This window comes from Apus apus, chromosome 23 (genome assembly GCF_020740795.1).
Source record: "Apus apus isolate bApuApu2 chromosome 23, bApuApu2.pri.cur, whole genome shotgun sequence".
In the NCBI taxonomy this organism is placed as follows: domain Eukaryota; kingdom Metazoa; phylum Chordata; class Aves; order Apodiformes; family Apodidae; genus Apus; species Apus apus.
Window position 1 is genome coordinate 3199380 of NC_067304.1, and position 18892 is coordinate 3218271.

The following is an 18892-nucleotide window of genomic DNA, read 5'->3' on the forward strand; positions in this document are numbered from 1 at the left end:
CCATTTGCATCCCTGTATTATTTAACCCCCCCTTTGCATTTAGTGATGGGGGGGTTGGTCTCTCCTCCCTAGTAACAAGTGATAGAACACGAGGAAACAGCCTCAAGTTGCACCAGGGAGGTTTAGATTGGATATTAGAAGAAAAACCTTCACTGAAAGGGTTGTCAGGCACTGGCACAGGCTGCCCAGGGTGGTCACCATCCCTGGAGGTGTTTAAAAGCCATGTAGATGTGGTGCTGAGGGACGTGGTTCAGCACCAGCCATATTAGAGTTGGATTAATATTTGGACTTGATGATCTTGAAGGTCTTTTCCAACCAGAATGATCCTGTGGTCTGGCTCATACCCCAGGCAGCATTCCTCTGCACCTCAGCATCCTCTGCTGCCCACGACCTGCTCCCATTCACACCCTGACACCAAGAGCTAGCTCTGTCCCCCCCCTGCTTTCCCACCTCACCCCACCCCAAATCCTCCCTCAGGTGTCCCTGATGAGCATCAAAATGCCTCGACCACACCAGGAGTGCCCCAGACCTGGTTCTCATGGCAGGGCCCTTGGCAGTACTCGGTCAGGGTCTCCAGGGTCTGGGTGATGAGGGCCACGTTGTACTCATTGATGTAGAGGCCCAGCAGCCCCAGCCCCCCTGTGGTGCTTCCACACATGATGTCGAGGAACTGCAGGGTCTCACACACCAGGTTGTAGTTAGTCTTGTTGTTCTGGCACCGGAGGAAGTTCTGTGGAGCAAAGCATGGAGTTATGGCACTGCTCTGATGGAGGGACAGTCCTGATCCCCCTCCCAACCCCTCCTGCAGCTGCAGTTTGGTGGAGAAGCAGGCTGAGGCCACCCTGGGAACATACAGACCTACTAGAGTAGTGCCACAGCAGTGCCATGAGCAGCTCCTTCCTCAACACCAAAACTCATCCATAAGGGATGGTGGCTTTGCAGATGGGGAAACTGAGGCACGGCAGCTGGTGTAATGCCATTTTGGACCAAACTGAGGCAGAGCCCAGCCCCCCCCCACCCCCCTCACCCTATATCCACCCCATATCCCACAACCAACCTGCAGGTCCCGGTTGTGGTTCTCGCAGAGCAGTTGCAGGAACCGCAGGATGGGCTCCATGATCAGGACTGTCACCCCCATCTCATTGTTCTGACCCTGCTCCCCGGTGTCGTGGCCCTTCCGAAACCCCATGGCCATGGGGTAGCGGGTGGGGGTACCAGGCATCAGGAAGGTCTCTCCTCGTCCTGGAGGGCAACCCAACCCCATTAGCATCGGGTGATCCCAGGGGACACACTGGCTGTACCAGGGGGACACAGCCCCCTACCTTTGGTGGCAGGGTCAGGCTCCTCCTTGTCCTCACGAGGCTTGTTCCCGATGTCACTCATGTTCACAGACACCGTGGACTTGGTCTCCTGCTGTGCCTTCTTCATGCGGTCGTGCAGAACTTTGAAGAACTTCTCAGACTTCTTGTCGCTCGTCATGAGGTTGTAAAAGGATTTCTGGGGGGAGGCAGGACAGTAACTCAGGTCTCCAGCATGGGGTCCCAACTGTCCCCCTGCCTGGTTTGGTAGCCTCCAGCACTCAAGGCTTTGTCTGAGAGAACCTGGTGAGCAGGTTTATTTCTGTGCACCAGCCCCGGACACCACAATCCTCTTGGATTTATAGTGGAGAATTGTCCCATGTCCCTGTGCTCTCCTTTACCCTAAAAGCAGGGTTAGGGACAGAGCAAGCAGCTATTACAGCAGCTCCAGGTCTGGAACCTTACTGGTTTTAGGAATACCCAGCAGAGGGCATCAGCAGCACTCCAGAAACAATCCACAACCACCTGCAACTCTGGCATCTTCCAGCCCTCCAGCCACCCAGCTGGAAAACTCCAAAGCAGACAAGACTCCTGCAGTTCCTCCTCTGGATGACCAGCAAACACATCCAACCAAGTTCTGGCGAAGCCCAAGTACCAACCCAGGACTGCAACCCTGGTCCCACATGTTCCAAGTGCTGGGATGGATACGCAGCACCCCCCCAACCCTGGCTGCCCCTTGGTGGGGTTGGTGCCCACCACCCTCAGCACCTGGATCTCAGTGTTGCCTCCGTCCAGCAGCCGGATGGCGAGCAGGATGCTCTCTTGGAAGATCTTCTCGTTCTTGGTGTTCATGATGAGGTCAGCCACCAACTTGGTGGCCCCTTCTCGGTCCAGGCGGCACTGGACAGCAGCGATAGCCGACCAGTCCTGGTCTTGGCCTGGGTGAGAGGACATGGAGGGATGTGATGCTGCTGTGGTGCAGGAGAGTGAGCACAGCTACATCACTGCCAGGGGCATCTCACTCCCATCCCTTCACCTCCCCAGATCCTTTCCCTCCAAGGAGGTGGGGCCACGGGGACCAGCTACAGGCCTGATCCCTTCAGGGAACTGCACATCCAAGGTGTGTGTGAGCAGTGCAGAGGGACAGGGAAGGTGCAGAAGAGGGGCACTCACCTCCCCCAGCAGCATCTGCCATTTCTCCTTTGGAGCTGGACTTCTTGTTCTGCAGGTAATTGTTCATGAGCATTTTCCGCAGCAGGTTGCCCTGCCAAGACAAACCAACGTCAGGAGTCTCCCAATGCCAGGACCAGCACCAGAGAGGAATGAGGCTGAGCTGCAGCAGGGGGAGGCACCACCAGCCTGGGCTGCACAGACAAGGAGCAGGGCTGGGGACATCTCAGGGGACCATGGTGCTCACCCTCTCGCCGTATCTGTTCCTCTTCACCAGCATCTGCTGCAGCGTCCTCAGCACCTTGATGCACAGCTTCTCCTCCGTCTCCATCAGGTCCTTGGTGTGCTGCACCAGCCTGGCACAGCAGAGCCACGGTCACATATGGCCAGGAGAGACAAGGAACCAGCCCTGCCAGCCCTCCAGGCTGCAGGCACACAGCGGGATGCACAGCCCACCAAGGATGAAGGTCACCAGCCCTTCCCAGCACCCCCTGAGCAACGGGGAAGCATCCTCACTTGGAGAGGAACCCTCCGCTCTCACATCGCTGAAACGCCTCCGTCCCCTCCATGAACAGCAGCTCCGGCCGATGGAGGACATCCACCAGGACAGACAGCTCAGCCTCCACCAGCGGTTTCAAGCGATCCTCCAGGGCATTGATGATGTCCTACAAGTCACAGCAACACACCTTGAGGGCCAAGGCATGCCTAGGAGACAGGAGCAAGGGAGACGGACCCCTGCAACGCCAGCACCTTCTTGCCGTCACGCACCAACCCGTGCCACCATCACCCCTCCCCAGCCCGTACCTGCAGCTTCTCTATGATGTTCTTGTAGTCCCACTGGTTGGGGGTGGTGGAGACACGGGGGAAGGTCCGTGTGGCTGCCTTGTAGTTGGATGTGTTCCTCTGCACCGTGCTGGTGGAGCTGCTGTTGAGCAGGGAGCTGACGTGGGCGTCCAGGTCCATGGGCAGCGCGATGGAGCGGCTCTTGGCTGCAGGAGATGGAGACAGGGTTGGTGGAAGCCATGAGCCAACCCACCCCAGCAGCTGGGTCCTAGCCCACCTCAGACTGGGCACCCCTTCAACAGCCCTTCATTTGCAGCAAAGATTTGGGTTAAATAGAAAAGTCCTCCAGGCTAGTGAAGGGTGGAGTATTTCCATCCATCCCTCCCCACCACAGCACAACTTGGCCCACAGCCCCCCCAGCCCAACATGGGACGGAAAGAGGCACCAGCTCCAGTTCTTGGTTGGGAAAGCCCAGCATGGAGATGTTGTAAGCCACCAATTACAGAGGGAAATCCCCACCCAGTGTCTAACCACTGAGCAATCCTTTCCACAAGGTGACTCAGTGCTAACAACGCTGGTCCTGAGTCAGGCAGCTGTGGACAAGGCTGAGGGCAAAGTCCTGGAGAGGGAAAACCACCATCAATGTTGGCTTTGTTTCCAGGCCCTTCAGCAGCAGGGACACTCCAGGGATCTCCCAGCCAAGCTCATTTATCCCCACACCACCCTGGTCATGCCTGGAGAAGTAGCTCAAAAAAACCCCACCCACATCCCAGAGCTGAACCTCCCTGATCTTGGCCAGCAGCTTCTCGCCCTGCCCAGACCCGCAATGGGGACGACAGCTCCTGGTCACTGCTGGAGCAGGGACAACTAAGGGTGCCTGTGTCCTCCTGGTGGTTGGGGGGCAGAGCTCCTTACCAACCATGGCCAGCGTGCGGATGCAGGCTTCCACTGAGCTCTTGTGCTGCTGCTGCAGCCAGGGACACTCCAGCAGCCTCATGGTGGACTGGAGAAGCTGCACCACAATGGTCTGGTGGGTCTGCAGGAGAGAGCAGGCGGGTGTGTATCAGTGTGAGATCTTGTTCTGGGGGGCTCAGGGAGCCTCTTTCCTCCCCCAGCCACAGGGGGAGGCCTCACAGCCCCTCATTACCTGCAGAGAGGTGCTGTTCTCTGAGAAGGGGGAGCTGAAGAACGCGTTGATGGTGTCCAGCACCACCGTCAGCACGTACTTCTCCAGCGTGGGGTCCGGTAGGCGCTTCTCTCGCTTCTTGCACATCTGTGAGGAGAAGGAAGGATGCTGATGGCACCAGGGCAAAGTGAGCATGTATCCTGGCCAGATGCTGCTGGGACTTTGCTAAGCCAAGGGATGTGGCCATTGACACAGCTCCTGGGCCTACACCAGAGAGCTCTGACTGCTCCTCAGCCCATAGCTGGCAGCTACGCATGTCCCCACGGTGTCCACACCCCACGACTGGCTCCCCAGGCTTCAAGGGAACCTTGGTGACACCAACCTGTCCCCACCCAATGAGGCAGCTGTTCCTGCTGTGTCCATCTCACCCAACCCTCCCCACGCACCTGGGCCATGTCCAGGGTGAAGTTCTCAAAAAGAGTCCAGATGTGATTGCTGGTGTAGATCTCCTTCATCTCCACCTCCGTGTCCACATAGCAGTGGTTGACAAAGTTCACATAGGCCATCTTCACCTGCCAGGGAGGGAGGCAGAGAGGCACAGGTGCTGTCAAGAGAAAGCAATCAGAACAAAGCCACCAGCACCCTCCTCATGGGCACTCTGTACCTCCGTGATGCAATCCTCATGTGTCACCACCCGCACCACGTCCTCCAAGGGCAGCAGGGACGTGCACTTGATCTCCGTGTAGACATTCTTGCCCTCGGCGCAGGCAGCCAATAGGTCCACCAGGGAGATGTGGTACATCAGTGGGCTGTTCTCCTCCACCCCATCCCTGGCTGCTGTCATCATCTCCAAGAGGGTGGCCAACGAAGCCTTGTCATTGTAGAAAACCACCACGTCGTCCCCAGCGTTGGTGAGCTGCAGGGGAGGGTCAGCGGTCACCACTCCACAGAAGGAGGGTCAGAAACCCCACAAGGCAGAAAATGGTGTCCTCTGCAGCAGGGTGATGAGAGGGAGCACCCAGGGCAGGGTGAGGGTGCCGTGCGTGCCCCGAGAAAATCAGGTGTTTGCAGGGCGATCAAAAATCACAACTTGTGGGGATCCAAACCCCACAAGTTTGGATCTTGCATTAAACTCCTGGAGATGTTCATGCCCTGCTGAGAAGCCAGCATGGCCAGGAAGGCTCTTCCTCAAGAAGAAGCCAACCAGGCACCACCCAGGAGCCATGCCCTGCTACACCCCACCCTCATGCCCCATGGGCTGGGGGGAGAAGGGGCTCACCTCAGTCATGATCATGTCCTGGCACTTCTTGACGTACTTGCCCTCAGCCTTGATGATGGTGTGCAAGAAGTCCAGGTACTGCACGTGGCGGCCGTGGGTGGCCACGCAGTGGATGAAGTGCTGTGGCACCGTCTCGTTGATCTCCGAGCAGAGCTGGTAGTTGTTGAGGAAGATGTGCTGCATGGTCTCAGCCTCCAGGAGCTGTGGGACCAGGGGAAGAGAGTGAGAAACAGCCCACCCCCCTGACTTGACCCTTCCTTTCCTGGGGTCTCCTTCTGGCTTTTCTATCTCTTGCTCTCAGCCCCAGGAGTGGTACCAAAGTCTCGCCCTGTGACTGCCCTTTGGTCCCTTCTCCTTACCCCTGGGGTCAAGAACAGGTTGAGGTGTTTGTGCAGCAGGGCCTGGTTTTCCTGATTGCCAGCACAGAACTTCTGCAGGAACTGGTGGGTGAATTTCAGGATCTCCATCATCTTGGCATCACCCTGAGGATGGGCAGAGCAGAGCAGAGAAACACCCAGCATTGGTGAGGAGCAGAGAGCAGGAGTAGGCTGCCCACCCTCCTGCCCTGCCCAGCTGCAAGACCCAGCCATGGGGAGGTCCCTGCATCCCTCATCACTCACCCAGGGCACTTTGGGACCAGCTGGCTTCTGCCCACCCACCTTCTCGTATGGGATCTGCAGCAGATCCAGCATCACTTTGTGGGCATCCATGTTCTTCAGCAGGCGCTGCTGCTTCTTGCGCACTTGCTCTCCCACCCCACACATCTTATTCAGCCGCTCCAGGATCTGGGGAGAGAAGGACCGTGGCAGAGGGGAACTGAGCCTGGAAGCCCATCAGGATGGCCACCAGTGCCAGGGGCTTGCTTGCAACCTAGATGTGCCCTCCTGCAGCCCAGGTGATCCCTGCATGCCCAGCTTTTCACATCACTTGCACATCTTGGCACCTCCCTCAGAAACCTCCTTGCAGGGTCAAGCAGAGAAGCCCTCATGCCCATCACCAACCCTCTCCAGTCCTCCCAGTGCAAGGAGCCCTGGGGACATAACAGGGCTCCTCCTTGTGCTGAGCTGGCAGGAACAAGTCGTGGTTTGGACTCACTTCTTCCGAACCACAGGAGAACCTGGAAATCCCCCCCATGACTTCACCTATTCCCCTCTTACCAGTGTGGCTGTGCCAGCCCAGGCCAGGGCAGATGTTGCTGGCCGTGTCCCCAGGACAGCCCAGGGGACAGGACTTGGCTTCACTTACCCCCTTGACTAACTGGTAGTTCTCACTACTCTTCTCTCCTGGAGCAATGACCTCTTCATCAGCAGTGTGCTGCAAGGGGACAGAAACAGCACCAGGGTGCCACTGCAGCTCTCCAAAGCCTGGGGCACAACTTCCCCCTGCAGGACCCTCCCTGAGCCTCCTCTCCAGGGAGGGGGGAACATGGCCCATCAGGAGGGGCTGGACTGAAGCAAGCTGCACCTCTGCCTCCCGCTCCTCTCCCACCCCAGTTCTCAGGGTCTTATCAAGGTGCTCACCTCTTTCTTCTCCTTCTTGTTGCCCTCCACCGTGCTGTCCCCTTTGCTGCTGCCCTTCTTGTCCACCCAGAGCTCCGATTTCTCCACCATGGTGCGGAGTTTGTCCAGCTCTGACTTGATCACCTTGTAGTTCTCCACATCCTGGGCTGAGATGAGGAGCTGAACCTGCAGTGACATTCCCAAGGGTTTCCAGTTTGGGGCACAAACCCCATTCTCCTCCCTTTCCAGATGTCCCTCCCCAGGAAAGGGGTCAGGACACATCCTGTGTCCTGCACCCAGAGCCAAGCTTGGGTTTAGAGCTGCTCCAGAGCACCGTCCCAACAGGGTTACCTGTTTGAAGGTGTTCAAGACCTCCTGCCTCTGGCTGAAGTGCTTGAAGAGGAGCTGCAGGGAGCCGGAGATGAGCGGTGGGTAGTCATGCATGGTCAGGTGGATCAGAACCCGCAGAAACATCCTCCCTCCCTCGTCATCCACCTCTAACATGCTGCTCGTCTTCCTGAAGCCGGGATGAAAGCGTTGGGTGTTACAGGGGCCACGTGGGAGCTTGGGTGCACCCAGCCCCCCCTCGGGGCTGATGGGGACAGCTGCATTGGCCGTTAGAGCTTCATCTTCCTCATCACCTGCAGCTTTCAGCCTCGGCAGTATGGACAGGAGAGGAAGAGCCCTATGGCCAGGCTAACTATGCACCGCAGGGGCAGGGACTCACCCCACACCGAACATGGCTTCTGCGTGCTCGCCGATCCGGTCCAGGTTCATGGCTGCAGCTGCAGGGAGAGGAAAGGGAGATGGAAAGGGTGGCCACCACGATCCCACCAGCAGAAACCCACAGGAACCAACCCAGCTCCCTGCTCTGAGCATCCACAACAGACACAGAGCACCCTGTCATCCCTCCTGCACCAACCCCAGCCCCCCTGTGCTCCCTGCCAGCAGCAGTGGTGGGTGCAGAGCAGCTGGAGCTGTCACCTCCATCACCACTGTGTCCCCAGCCTGTGGGGTTTTGCTGAGTTGAAGCTCTACCAGGAGCAAAGTGGAAGAGTTACTTGTGGAGTCAAAGGCTGGAGCTGTCCCATCAGCTGCACTGTCCTGCATGGGATAGACTTCCACAAACTCCTTCTTGAAGACAGAAAGCAGGTAGGAAATCCTGTAGTCCAGCCGCACGTTCAGGATGAACTGGCAGCAGCAAAGGAGAAGGAAAAGTGAGTGACCTCTTCATGGAGCTCTCTCTTTGCATCAGAAACCCAAGTCTTCACCTCACCACCCCATGCCATGGGTCCCATCCACAGCTCCACAATGCTTCTCCCTTCCCACCAACTCCAACCTGCAAGATCTCCAGAATCTTCAGCTTGGTCTCCATCACCACAATGTTCTCATTCTCAATGCTCCTCCCTCTGTCCACTTGCTCTGGGGCAGACCCAGCACTGAGGCTTGGAGGGCTGAAGATGGACTGCTTCCTGCTCAGCACCATGGTGGACATCATCTGCCCAACGCCCTGGATCGATCTCCTCACGTTCTTCCCTACAGAGGTGGCCAGAGTTAATGCAGATGGAAAGGGAGGTGGCAGAGGCCCAAGAGAAGGTGCCACTTAGATTGGGAAATGCTGTAGATGTTAATCAGAGAACTAGTAAGAGGGACTGGCCGGTTCTCTGGCATGGCCAAGGACTTAGAGCCTCCTGTCTCCTGGATCAGACCCTGCCAAAGGTTCCATGTCAGTGAACCAGTGGCTTGTTTTCTTGCAGCTGAAACTGGAAAGCACTGGGCAGACCATGGAAAACACCTTCCTGCAGGACCATGCCTGGTTGTGGAGCAGGGACTCACCTGTCACCTCGTCGTTGTAGACTGTCTGCATCATCAGCTGGGGGTTCTGGACACAGTCAATGATGCCCAGCAGTGTCCGTGTCAGGCGCAGCAGCTCACTGAAGCTGTAGAAGCCGAAGTAGATGAGGTTGTGGGCAAGGCTGACAACCTGGGGAAGGAGAAGGCAGCTCCAGACCTCGCCATGCTTGGGACTGAGCAGCAGAAACCAACAGGGGGGAGAGGGATCCCAGGCCACCCTGGTTGCAGAGGCAGCTGCAGCCAAAGGGTGTGACATCCTGCAACGTGCCAGTGGCACCGGCAGGTCCCGCACCTCGAACGTGAGCTTGTTCTTCTCCTCGTTGGCAAAGGGCACCGCCTCGCTCACCACGTTGTTGAGGTAGTCCTCCACAAACTCCATGGTGCTGGCAAACTTGTTCTTCTTGTCGTCCCGTGAGGCATTGAGGTTAGAGTCGTAGCTGTGAGGGGAGAGGGTAGGGGTGAGCTGGACTGCAGCAAGTGTCCTCACACCCAGCCAGCAAGGAGCACTGGCCAGGCAGCTGCTGCCATCAGGGCCAGAAGTGATGGTCACAACTGTGATGGAGCTCACTTCCTCCTGAAGGCTGAGACCTGCTAAATTCGCTCCACAAATGACCCCTCCCAGGCTCTGCTAAAGCAAAGCCTGTCCCTACATGGGATGCCATCTGCCATCCCACCTCCTGCCCTGTCCCTTAAAGCTGCTGTGAACCTCAACGTGTCTCACTCTTTGATGGTGATGGCTGTGGGGATCTCGGTCCAGAGCCGTGCAAACTTCACGGGCATCACCAGCTCCTGGGGGTCCCTGTCCACGTGCACGTGTAACATGAGGTGGCAGAAGGACGCCCGGAGATCAAAGGGCAGCATCTCATCTGCCATGCAGAGGAAGATCAGGTCCACACCCAGCTGCTGGGAGATCTCCTTGATGGCCAAGTACTGGCGATCCAGGCACATGCGGGCAAAGAGCTTCAGCTGGTACCTGCCCGGGGACAAGGAGGACAGGGAGTGAGGATGTGCAACCCTTACATCCTCACCTTGGGAGAAGATGCCACAGGATCATCACCTGTAGTAGCTGAGAACGTTCTCATCATGGGCATTGCCAGCCCGGGCCTCCTGTGCCAGCTGCCGGATGCTTTTCTCGTGGTGGTCATTGTTCTTGTCCGTCCAGGTGAGCCAAACCTCCTCCTCTGAGTACTCGATGCTCAGGTACTCGTGGGTCTGGGACATTTCCTTCACTGGCCTCAGCCTGGGGCAGCAAACAGGTAAAGTTGGAGATGTTCCAGGGGGCAGGAAGTGGCTGCACCTCGAGGGGTGATGGGGCTTTTACCAGGGCACCACAGGAGCTGGTGGAAGGCAGGACCAGACACCAAACGTGAATGTGGCCAACATCTGCCCTCAGCTACTCACTCAGTTTTGATGAGGATGTCACTGTTCTTTGGGTCCAGCACACACTTGCAGATCAGCTCCTGGGTGACAGGGATGGCAATGTGGTTGGACACGCACAGGTCTGAGAGGTAGTCCAAGAACCTAGAGAGCAGAGACAGCTTGCTGTGAAAGGGTGGCCCAGGCTGGGAGGGGCTTTCTTCACCTCTGGTTGAGGCACATCCCACCCCTGACGCTGCACAGAGGACGGGACCTTCCCAGACACCCACCGTGGCTCGCGGTTCTTGCGCACCAGGCTGACAAAGGTCTCCACCTCAGTCTTGGTGATGTGCTTCTCCAGCAGCTTGCGGTTGTTGTGCAGCAGGGCCGTGATGGTGTCCTCAGCCAGGATGTCGTAGCCAATCTGGGACTGCATCATGCCAAACTGCTTGGCGATGTGCTCCTGGAGCAGGCAGAGAGGTGGTGAGGGCACAGGGCTGGGTGTCACGTCCCCCTGCCCCACCAAGACCTCGGCAGCTCCCTAGGACTTTGCAAGACGTGGTGGGGATGGGAGATCTTCCCATCACACCCCATGCACCTGGTTCTTGCGATAGTCCTCCTGGGAGTGCCGCAGCACGCGGTAGCACAGCCGGAACATGTACTGGTAGGGAGCGTTCTTCTGGTCCGACAGCTCCTCCAGCCGCACCAGGGGCCCTTCCCCACCCTTGTCCTTGAAGGGGGCTTTCAGGATCCCAAAGATCTGCCCAAAAGCAAAGATCATTAAGTGCTGTCCCCCCCTCCACACCAGCACCCCCATGCGTGGCTGGACATGGACACCAGCCATGCTTGCCAAGAGGGCCTGGTGCTCCACACTGGAGACCAGCTACACCTCCGTCTTAGGGGTTTCCAGATCTCTGACCTCCAGAGTGGCCCTGGCCAGAGCAGAACATCTCTGTAGGACCTCAACCTTGCTGACATGCAGGGCCCCTGGGCCACTCACCTGCTTCAGGATGTTCTGCTCCCGCATCAGCTTCTGCCGCTCCCGGTTGGGCTTGGTCACCACAATGTCCAGTACGTTCTGGCCATTGTTGGGGACATCACTGACAAAAAACACCAAGTCCTCCAACAGCTGGATCACAAACCTGCAAACGGGCATGGTACAGATTGGGGGGTGGGACTCTCCAGCTGGGGGGTGCTGCTGGCCCACCCCACCCAGACTCAGGTCCCTGCAATGACACCAGCACATTTGGGAGGACCATGTCCAGGATTCAAAACACTGCCAGGAAACCTGCTGGCCCATCCTCCCCTCTCTGCTAGAGGTTAATGGCTGAAGCAAGAGGCTTTACAGCCCCCTAAGGGAACCATACGTGCCAGGGTAAACTCCAGGAGCCTTTGCTGGGGAACCAAGCTGGGAATTCTGCATTTAATGCCTCTGCCCCTTTGTCACCTTTGCGGGACGGGCTGGCAGGGCGGAAGTGGCTCGTTCTGTCCCACGGGGGATCTGTGTTTGCTCAGGAAGCACCAAGAACCCACCCACCTAAAAATAACACGGTGACTAACCCGGCTGCCCCTATCGCGGGGCCATCTCTCAGCCCCTCGGATATTTTCCTAGCAGCAAAGGAGGGGCCGCAGCGGGGCTGCCGCGTTATCTGGTTTCCTTGCCAGACTCCCAGGAGAAGCAGGCGTGGATTTGGGTTGTGGGCAGGGAAGCAAGACAGGGCTGGCACCACGACCCAGGCAGGGGCCCCATCCTGCAGCGATGCTGAAGAGCCCTTGGAGGAGCCCAGCACAGCCCCCAGCTCCCAGGGGAAGTGACTTCGTACCTCCGGTCGTTCTGGCTGAGAAAACCTTCGTTCATCTTCTCCACCACGTTGGCCAACATCGAGCTGGCGTCGTTTGCAAAGTCCAGGTCCCGGATCTCAGACACTGGCACGGAGACGATGGCAAAAGCTTCTTTGTCTTCTTTGGTGGGGCACGTGCCCAGCTGGGAAACAACAGGGAAGCAGCATCGCACAGTCAGGGCAGTGCCAAGCATGACCCCACCAGCTTCCACTAACCTGGGTGAAGTCTTTGACCCAGTTTGTCCCCATCAGAAGGACTGGGGTGGGCTCTAGGTCACTGGGATGGGCTCTAGGCTGGTGTCCAGCCATCCCCTTGGATATTTTTATATACATCAGGGTATTGCAGTCCCTGGGTGCTGGGGTGGGAAGGAGCACGCTCAGAGCTATCAGGGCCCAGGGGACAAACCCACACCCAGGAGGATGTTTTGGGGCCGTACCATGAGGCGAATGGGCCTCTCCTCATCGATGTCAATGGGCACATTGGTGCTCTGGATCCAGGTGTTGGTGCAGAGGTGGCGCAGCCTCACGTAGGAGTTCCTGCAAACACCACAGTGTCCCGCCGAGCCATCCCACACGGACACACCAGCACCCACCGCCTCCCCCAACACCCAGGGCAAAGCCCCTCCAAGGACAGACTGGCCAAAACGTCATGATCAAGAATTCAGCCTCTCTTTCTTTCAGTCCCCTCCTTGGCAACCTCCTGCTTACCGTGGGACGAAGGAGTCGGTTTTCTGCAGCGTGGTGGGGTCCAGCTCGAAGAGGGAGGCGATGTCGTTGCCGTGGGGCACGGCCACCAGCCGGTATTTGATCTTCTCCCCCGTGTTCCTGCGGCTGGCGCGGCCGCTGCCCCCCTGCAGTGGGGAAGGCAGCTGTGAGCCCCACCAAGCCCAGTTTCCCCCAGCATGTGGCACTGGGGTTGGACGGGGACACGTGGAGGCCGCGTCGGGAGCAGAAGCTTTTTGCTCGGCCGCCGGGCTGAGCCTCACAGTGCAGAGATGCATCAGGGGCTGCAAGAGCACAAGCGTGAGGCACCTGAGCTACCAGGCCACCCCCACCCCCCTTCTCCAAACCTCACCAATGGCAAAGAGGGGAAATATGAAACAAACAAACAAACAAACACACACGACAAACACCCTGAAAATCAAAAAATCTCTCTTCTACCAGCACTTCCCCATGGCCTGGGGGATCCAACATGCACTGGGACCCCCCCAAAGAGATTTGGGCAGGGTCCTGTCGCAAGCAGGATGCTGCTCTATGGAACAGGGACGCTCTGCTGGGCAGCAGGACAGCCTCTGGCTGCAGCCTCAGCACCAAGCAGGGCACAGCGTGGGCACTGTCCCCAGGGTGGGCTCTGTTTTGGGGGTATTTCCCTGCTTTCAGACAGAATCTAAGAGACGGCGTGATTTCAGGCGGCGGCAGCAGCATTTCTGCTAGCGAGGCTGCACACAGCTCACCGTGGGCGCTGCTTTGGGCTCAGCCACGTCTCCTTTATAACTTGGGTTTTCCTGAAAAGTTAAAGAGGGAGATGAAAGACAGCTATCAGTCCTCCCGCTCGGTCCCTCCAAAACCCTGAGCACAGGGTGTTATCTCTATTCCTGCCTTCCTTGATCACATCGCACAGAGAGAACCTGCCCTGGTGGGGCTGGAGGACATCCACAAGTGGGATGGGGTCAGCCCTGGTGAGCAGACCCAGGACCTTGTGTGGCAGCAAAACAAGCTCTTGCCATAAATCCCTGGAGGCCTCAGGCTGATCAACCTGCCAGCTTTTCCTCTGCAGAAGATGTCACCTGAGTTGTCTTTTGATTTCAAGCAGCCATTTCAGAACCCCAGTACTTGGCCTTTTCCATCGTGCAGTGGTGGAAAAGGCCCTTTGGTTGTCTTCTCCAGCTATGGAGCACCTTTGGCACATAGTGCACCAAGACCCCCCAGTACCTCCCTGCTCCCTGGCAGCAGGGTGTAACACTCTCTTTCCCTTGGTCCTGGGGTCATTTGGGTCACATATGCCACACTATCCGAGTACAGAAACCTCTTTGTGCCTCTATCTGGAGGCCTGGAACTGGCCTTAAAAGGGATCCAAAAAACTTGGCAAATGGTGTTTCCAAGCCCAGATTTTGCCCGCAGCCCCCACAGGCAAGGACAGCCCTGGATGCTGCCCTGGACCAGAGGATGAGGTTGGGCAAAACCTCATCATAAAGAGCGAAATGCAGCAGGATGAATGATCTCCCCCTTCCATCTCAGCAGGAGGCTGTGTATAGGGTCGCTTGGCCCAGAGAGAGAGACAGAGGAATAACACAGCCACCCCCTCCTGCTCCTCCCGGGCCAGCAGAGGTGGGAGCTGGGAACATCAATCTTGGCAAACAAACCCCTGCACCATGGGACAGGGGATTTCAGAGGGGGGAAAGCCTAGTCCTGCAAACAGGCAAATGCAGATGATGCTCCCAGCCCCAGCCCAATCCCTCCTGCCAGTGAGGAGGGGCCAGGGTGGCCCAGCACAGGATGGCTGCGAGGGCAAATTGGAGCAGGGCCAGAGGCAACCCCAGGTGGGCACTGCCTTGATGGGATGGGACCATCCTTTCGAGGGCAGGGTGGGTCTCTGCATCCCTCTGCTCACCCCCTTACCTCTGCTGCCAGGTAGTTGCCCGTGGCGAGGTGCTTGAAGCGGTACAAGCCATTCCAGTGCCCGGCTCCCCCCCGGCACGGGTCGTGGTGGACAACCTGGGAGAAGCAGAAGAGAGATCAGCTGGTGGCACGTGGGGCAGTGGGGAACAGGTTGGCTGGTCCTGTCTCAGGCAAACACACTGATGATAAGAGCCCCATCCTAGCCCCAAGGCAGCCAAGAGCAAATATAGCTGGGGTGCAGAGCTCAGACAGAGCCCAGTGCCCACCCACCAGCAGCCACCACTCCCAGGGCTCTCCCACACCCTGTGAAGTCAGGATGCCAAAGGTGGAAATAGAGAGAAATAACCATTTTTTTCCAGCCCACCCTTGGTGAAAGCACAGGGAGATACACCAAAAGCCCCCAGACATGCTCTCCATCCCCTCCCACTCACCTCCACTTCCCACAGGGCGTTGGAGCTGGTGGCTGAGGTAGCTGACTGCCTCAGGGTGGTGCGGAGGAATACGTGCAGCTTCCCTTTGTACTCATCACAGGTGAGGAACTTCTCCTGCTCGGCATGGAACAGCCTCACCACGTCCCCCTGGACCAGGATATGGTGGTGAGACCCAGACTCTCCTATAAAATAACATGTCTCCCCCTGCCCCCACCCTGCAAGGAGATTTTCCAGAACACAGTCTGGAGCAGAGCTAGAGCTCCCAGCTGTAGCATGGCAGGACCACAGGAACCTGGGCATTGCAGGGCACCATCAGCTTTTTCAGCTTCACCTACTTGAGCTGGAAAAAACCTGCCTCTAGCAGCACAAATCCTCCTGCAAACCCAGGGGAGGGCACCTTGCATGGGCATGGGGCACCCTGCACTCCGCAGTGTCACTGCTCATTGACCATATCATAGAATCAGAATCCCAGACTGGTCTGGGTTGGAAGTGACCTTCAAGATCATTAAGCTTAAAGCCCCCTGCATGGGCAGGGACACCTCCCACCAGCCCAGGCTGCTCCAAGCCCCATCCAACCTGCCCTTCAACACTGCCAGGGATGGGGCAGCCACAGCTTCCCTGGGCAACCTGGACCAGGGTCTCACCACCCTCACAGCAAAGAATTTCTTCCTAGTGTCTCACCTAAATCTCCCTCTTCCAGTTTTAATCCCTTCCCCCTTGTCCTCTCCCTCCCTGCCCTTGTCCCAAGTCCCTCCCCAGCTTTCCTGGAGCCCCTTCAGGCACTGGAAGGTGCTCTAAGGTCTCCCTGGAGCCTTCTCTTCTCCAGGCTGAACACCCCAACTCTCCCAGCCTGTTTCCAGAGCAGAGCTGCTCCAGCCCTTGGATCATCTTTGTGGCCCTATGCAGGTCACTTCTCTCTGCTTCTCCTCCCTGGCCTGTAAAATGGGCACAATCCCACTGTTTCACATCCCTGGAGCAGGTGGCAGCTTCGCTCACTGATGTGTTTAAGGCATTAATCCCCCAAGGAGGAGGATGTTGTGGGTTTGGGAAGCCAGGGATAAGTGCCAGAGCCTGGGGACGAGGGGCTGTAAGATCCTAACAATCAATAGCCATCCAGCTGCTTCCTGGAGGACCTCAGCCCTGAACAATAGCTCTGCAGGGAAAGCTCCTTTCCCAGGCAACAGCCAGCCCTGCTGCATGGCTAAGCAGCCAAAAATTGTCCTCACAGCTAGAAGCCACTGCTGGCACTTCATGTGCCTCGTATAGTCCTCAGGAGACAATCCAATACAATAAGGGGGAGGGTAATTTCATGTCCCCCTGGGTCCCTGCTGCCAGGAGATACTACAACATCCAACTCTAGCTTGCTGTCAAGTACTCCAGGTGATGAATTCTCTTAGAAATTGAGGTCTTCATGACAGGATGTCTTTCTTTGGCCCTTGTCACACAGCCAAACAACCGTTCACACGTCCTGCCCAGACAGGGGATGGGGAACAGGTCCCCAGAGCCCACCATGGCCTGGGTGGCCAAATCTCCTTCCTTACCCCTTTCAGTACTTCCTCCATGTGGTCACAGAACTGCATGAAAAGGTTGATTTTCCAGCTGGTGTTACAATTGACCGAGTTCACCTAAGGAGCAAGACAGCAAGGTCATGATCTCTGGGACAAGTTAAAAAAGGAAGAAAGAGGAAAAAAACAACAGGCAAGCCCCAAAAGCCAGACCCCCCAGGGGCAGCCTGGCCCCAGCCCAGCCTCCCTGTACCTCCTTGCAGCCAGCATTGTCAGCAAGCTCATAGTTGCTGGCATGGAGAGGCTGCCCAGCGTTGACAGGGTTCAGGATGACTTTGTCTCCCACGACTACCTGGGGAGCAAAAGAGGAAAGGGGGGAGCGAGGATGAGCCCGGGTGCCCGGTGGGAGGTGAGCCCTGGCAAGCAGCACACGTTTTGCTTTCTGCACAGCTACATCTGGGGACTTTTTGGCCCCACACTCACGTTATCTCCATTGCTCCTCAGCTTCCAGAAGGGCTGGATGAAAAGCCAGGAGCCCTCGTTGCCAGTGGCATCCAGTGTCACCCTCATGGCGTTTTTCTCCAGCAGGGCCGGCAGCCGCTTGTTCACCGTCAGGTACTTGTTGCTCTTCATATGGAGGAGCTGGAAAAGCAAACGCCGGCCTGAGCTGTGGCACTGCAGTCCCCGATGTCCCCAGGCTGCTGGCACCCAGGAGTGATCCTTTGAGCCCCTTCCCAGCAGCTGCCTGACTCAGACAGGCTGGATTTGTGCATCTCCCCCCCAAAAGCCACCGGCTGAGTGCCCGTACCTGTATCACGCTGCCGTACTTCACCACGTCCCCGTGCACTTTCTTGTTCTCTGTCTCATTCTGCTTCTGCTCCATCTGGGCTGCATGCTGAGCACCAAAAGGAGAAAAGCTGAGTGTAGCAGCACCCTCCTCATCCCCTGGAGCAAGCCCCACCAGCACCCTCAGCTATGGGGAGGATGGGACAGGCTGGAATGCAGCATCAGCATCATCCCTCTGTCCCCCAGGCAACATGGGACAGAGCTGTAATATTGTTCTCAGCATCTCAGAGCTCAGCTTGGCCCTGGTGTCACCTTGAGCAGCTGCAGCGAGTCCATGTGAGCTTTAAACTGAGGATTTCAAGGGACAAAAAGGCATCAAAATTTCCACCAAAACCCCAGCAGGTCTTAGGGGACAGCACCAAAAAGGAATTGTGCAGGTCCTGGGGGCTGGGGCCATGCACCCAGCTCATCCCTGGGGACCAGGGGCTCCAGGCAGCACCAGGACCAAAGAGCACATGGTGCTTTGCTGGCAGAGCCTGGAGCAGCTGCAGGCCCAGACCTGCTGCTGTGGATGCAGCAGGATGGGTCCCCACCAGCCCAGATGCCCCAAGACCAGATTGCTCAGCACCACTTGAGCCCCTCTCTCCAAAACCACAGACATTTTCCGTGGACTGGCTCTGGCAGTTGGAGGAGTGATGTCAATGTATGTGCAGCAAGGCAGGAATTTGCTCCAGCAGTGGATCCACCTGGGAATGGTGAGGGTGTGCCACAGGCCCTGGCGCCAGCCTGGGCACAGCCTGGCAGTGCCAGCCCAGTGCTCCCCCGCAGCTGGGGAGCAGCAAAGAGTGATGGAGCTGGGAGGGCATCCTCCCTTTCCCATCCTTTCAGCCCCTTTCACTTGAGGGCAGAGGAACTGGAAAACACAGGTGGTGGAATCACAGCCCCACACTGGGAAGTTGCGGCAGGTGGTCCATGGGTGCCTGAACAGACAGTGCCAGGGCTTGGAATGTGCCTGGCAAGCGCTGCTGCAGCACCAACCCTTCTCTCTTTTGAATGTTGCCACCACTTCAGTGAACCCTCAGTCCTCACAGAGCTCTGAGTGCCACCTGGGGGACATGAGCCCCGTGGTGGTGGCTGCTGCTGGCAGGAAAACAAACTTGCTGCCAAGAAATCCCTGACTGATGCAGAGCTGCGAATTCAACAACCCCATGGAGCAACACAGCTCCGGGAAGAGATCCGGCACCGCGGCGTGTCCCAGATCTGTGTCCAGATCTGAGCTCCTCCCTCACTGGGAGCAGGAACCATCTGCCTCAAGCACACAAGCCCACAGGGCTGCTGTTCCCAG

At 57.5% G+C, this 18892-nt stretch overlaps 1 protein-coding gene across 2 annotated transcripts in view; it reads right to left on the reverse strand.

Moving 5' to 3' along the window:
* Positions 1-18892, reverse strand: part of ITPR3 (inositol 1,4,5-trisphosphate receptor type 3) — a 42562-nt gene that overhangs the window by 10426 nt on the left and 13244 nt on the right. Inside the window, exons 4-42 of one of the 2 annotated variants that reach the window (XM_051638981.1) lie at positions 17570-17656; positions 17245-17403; positions 17015-17113; positions 16798-16881; positions 15257-15403; positions 14826-14921; positions 13661-13711; positions 12915-13057; positions 12644-12743; positions 12189-12349; positions 11366-11507; positions 10964-11125; positions 10656-10828; positions 10411-10530; positions 10067-10249; positions 9731-9982; positions 9302-9446; positions 8992-9139; positions 8495-8691; positions 8217-8346; positions 7883-7940; positions 7507-7672; positions 7177-7341; positions 6902-6970; positions 6316-6441; positions 6016-6138; positions 5657-5857; positions 5042-5293; positions 4824-4949; positions 4399-4524; positions 4167-4287; positions 3273-3457; positions 2985-3133; positions 2716-2824; positions 2472-2562; positions 2067-2236; positions 1323-1497; positions 1058-1242; positions 530-730 (exon numbers count right to left, since the gene is read on the reverse strand). In XM_051638981.1, coding sequence (XP_051494941.1) covers positions 530-730; positions 1058-1242; positions 1323-1497; positions 2067-2236; positions 2472-2562; positions 2716-2824; positions 2985-3133; positions 3273-3457; positions 4167-4287; positions 4399-4524; positions 4824-4949; positions 5042-5293; positions 5657-5857; positions 6016-6138; positions 6316-6441; positions 6902-6970; positions 7177-7341; positions 7507-7672; positions 7883-7940; positions 8217-8346; positions 8495-8691; positions 8992-9139; positions 9302-9446; positions 9731-9982; positions 10067-10249; positions 10411-10530; positions 10656-10828; positions 10964-11125; positions 11366-11507; positions 12189-12349; positions 12644-12743; positions 12915-13057; positions 13661-13711; positions 14826-14921; positions 15257-15403; positions 16798-16881; positions 17015-17113; positions 17245-17403; positions 17570-17656 — 5577 coding nt within the window. Of the gene's footprint in view, positions 1-529; positions 731-1057; positions 1243-1322; positions 1498-2066; positions 2237-2471; positions 2563-2715; positions 2825-2984; positions 3134-3272; positions 3458-4166; positions 4288-4398; positions 4525-4823; positions 4950-5041; positions 5294-5656; positions 5858-6015; positions 6139-6276; positions 6442-6901; positions 6971-7176; positions 7342-7506; positions 7673-7882; positions 7941-8216; positions 8347-8494; positions 8692-8991; positions 9140-9301; positions 9447-9730; positions 9983-10066; positions 10250-10410; positions 10531-10655; positions 10829-10963; positions 11126-11365; positions 11508-12188; positions 12350-12643; positions 12744-12914; positions 13058-13660; positions 13712-14825; positions 14922-15256; positions 15404-16797; positions 16882-17014; positions 17114-17244; positions 17404-17569; positions 17657-18892 lie in introns of both variants that reach the window. The other variant, XM_051638980.1, reaches the window with a different exon arrangement.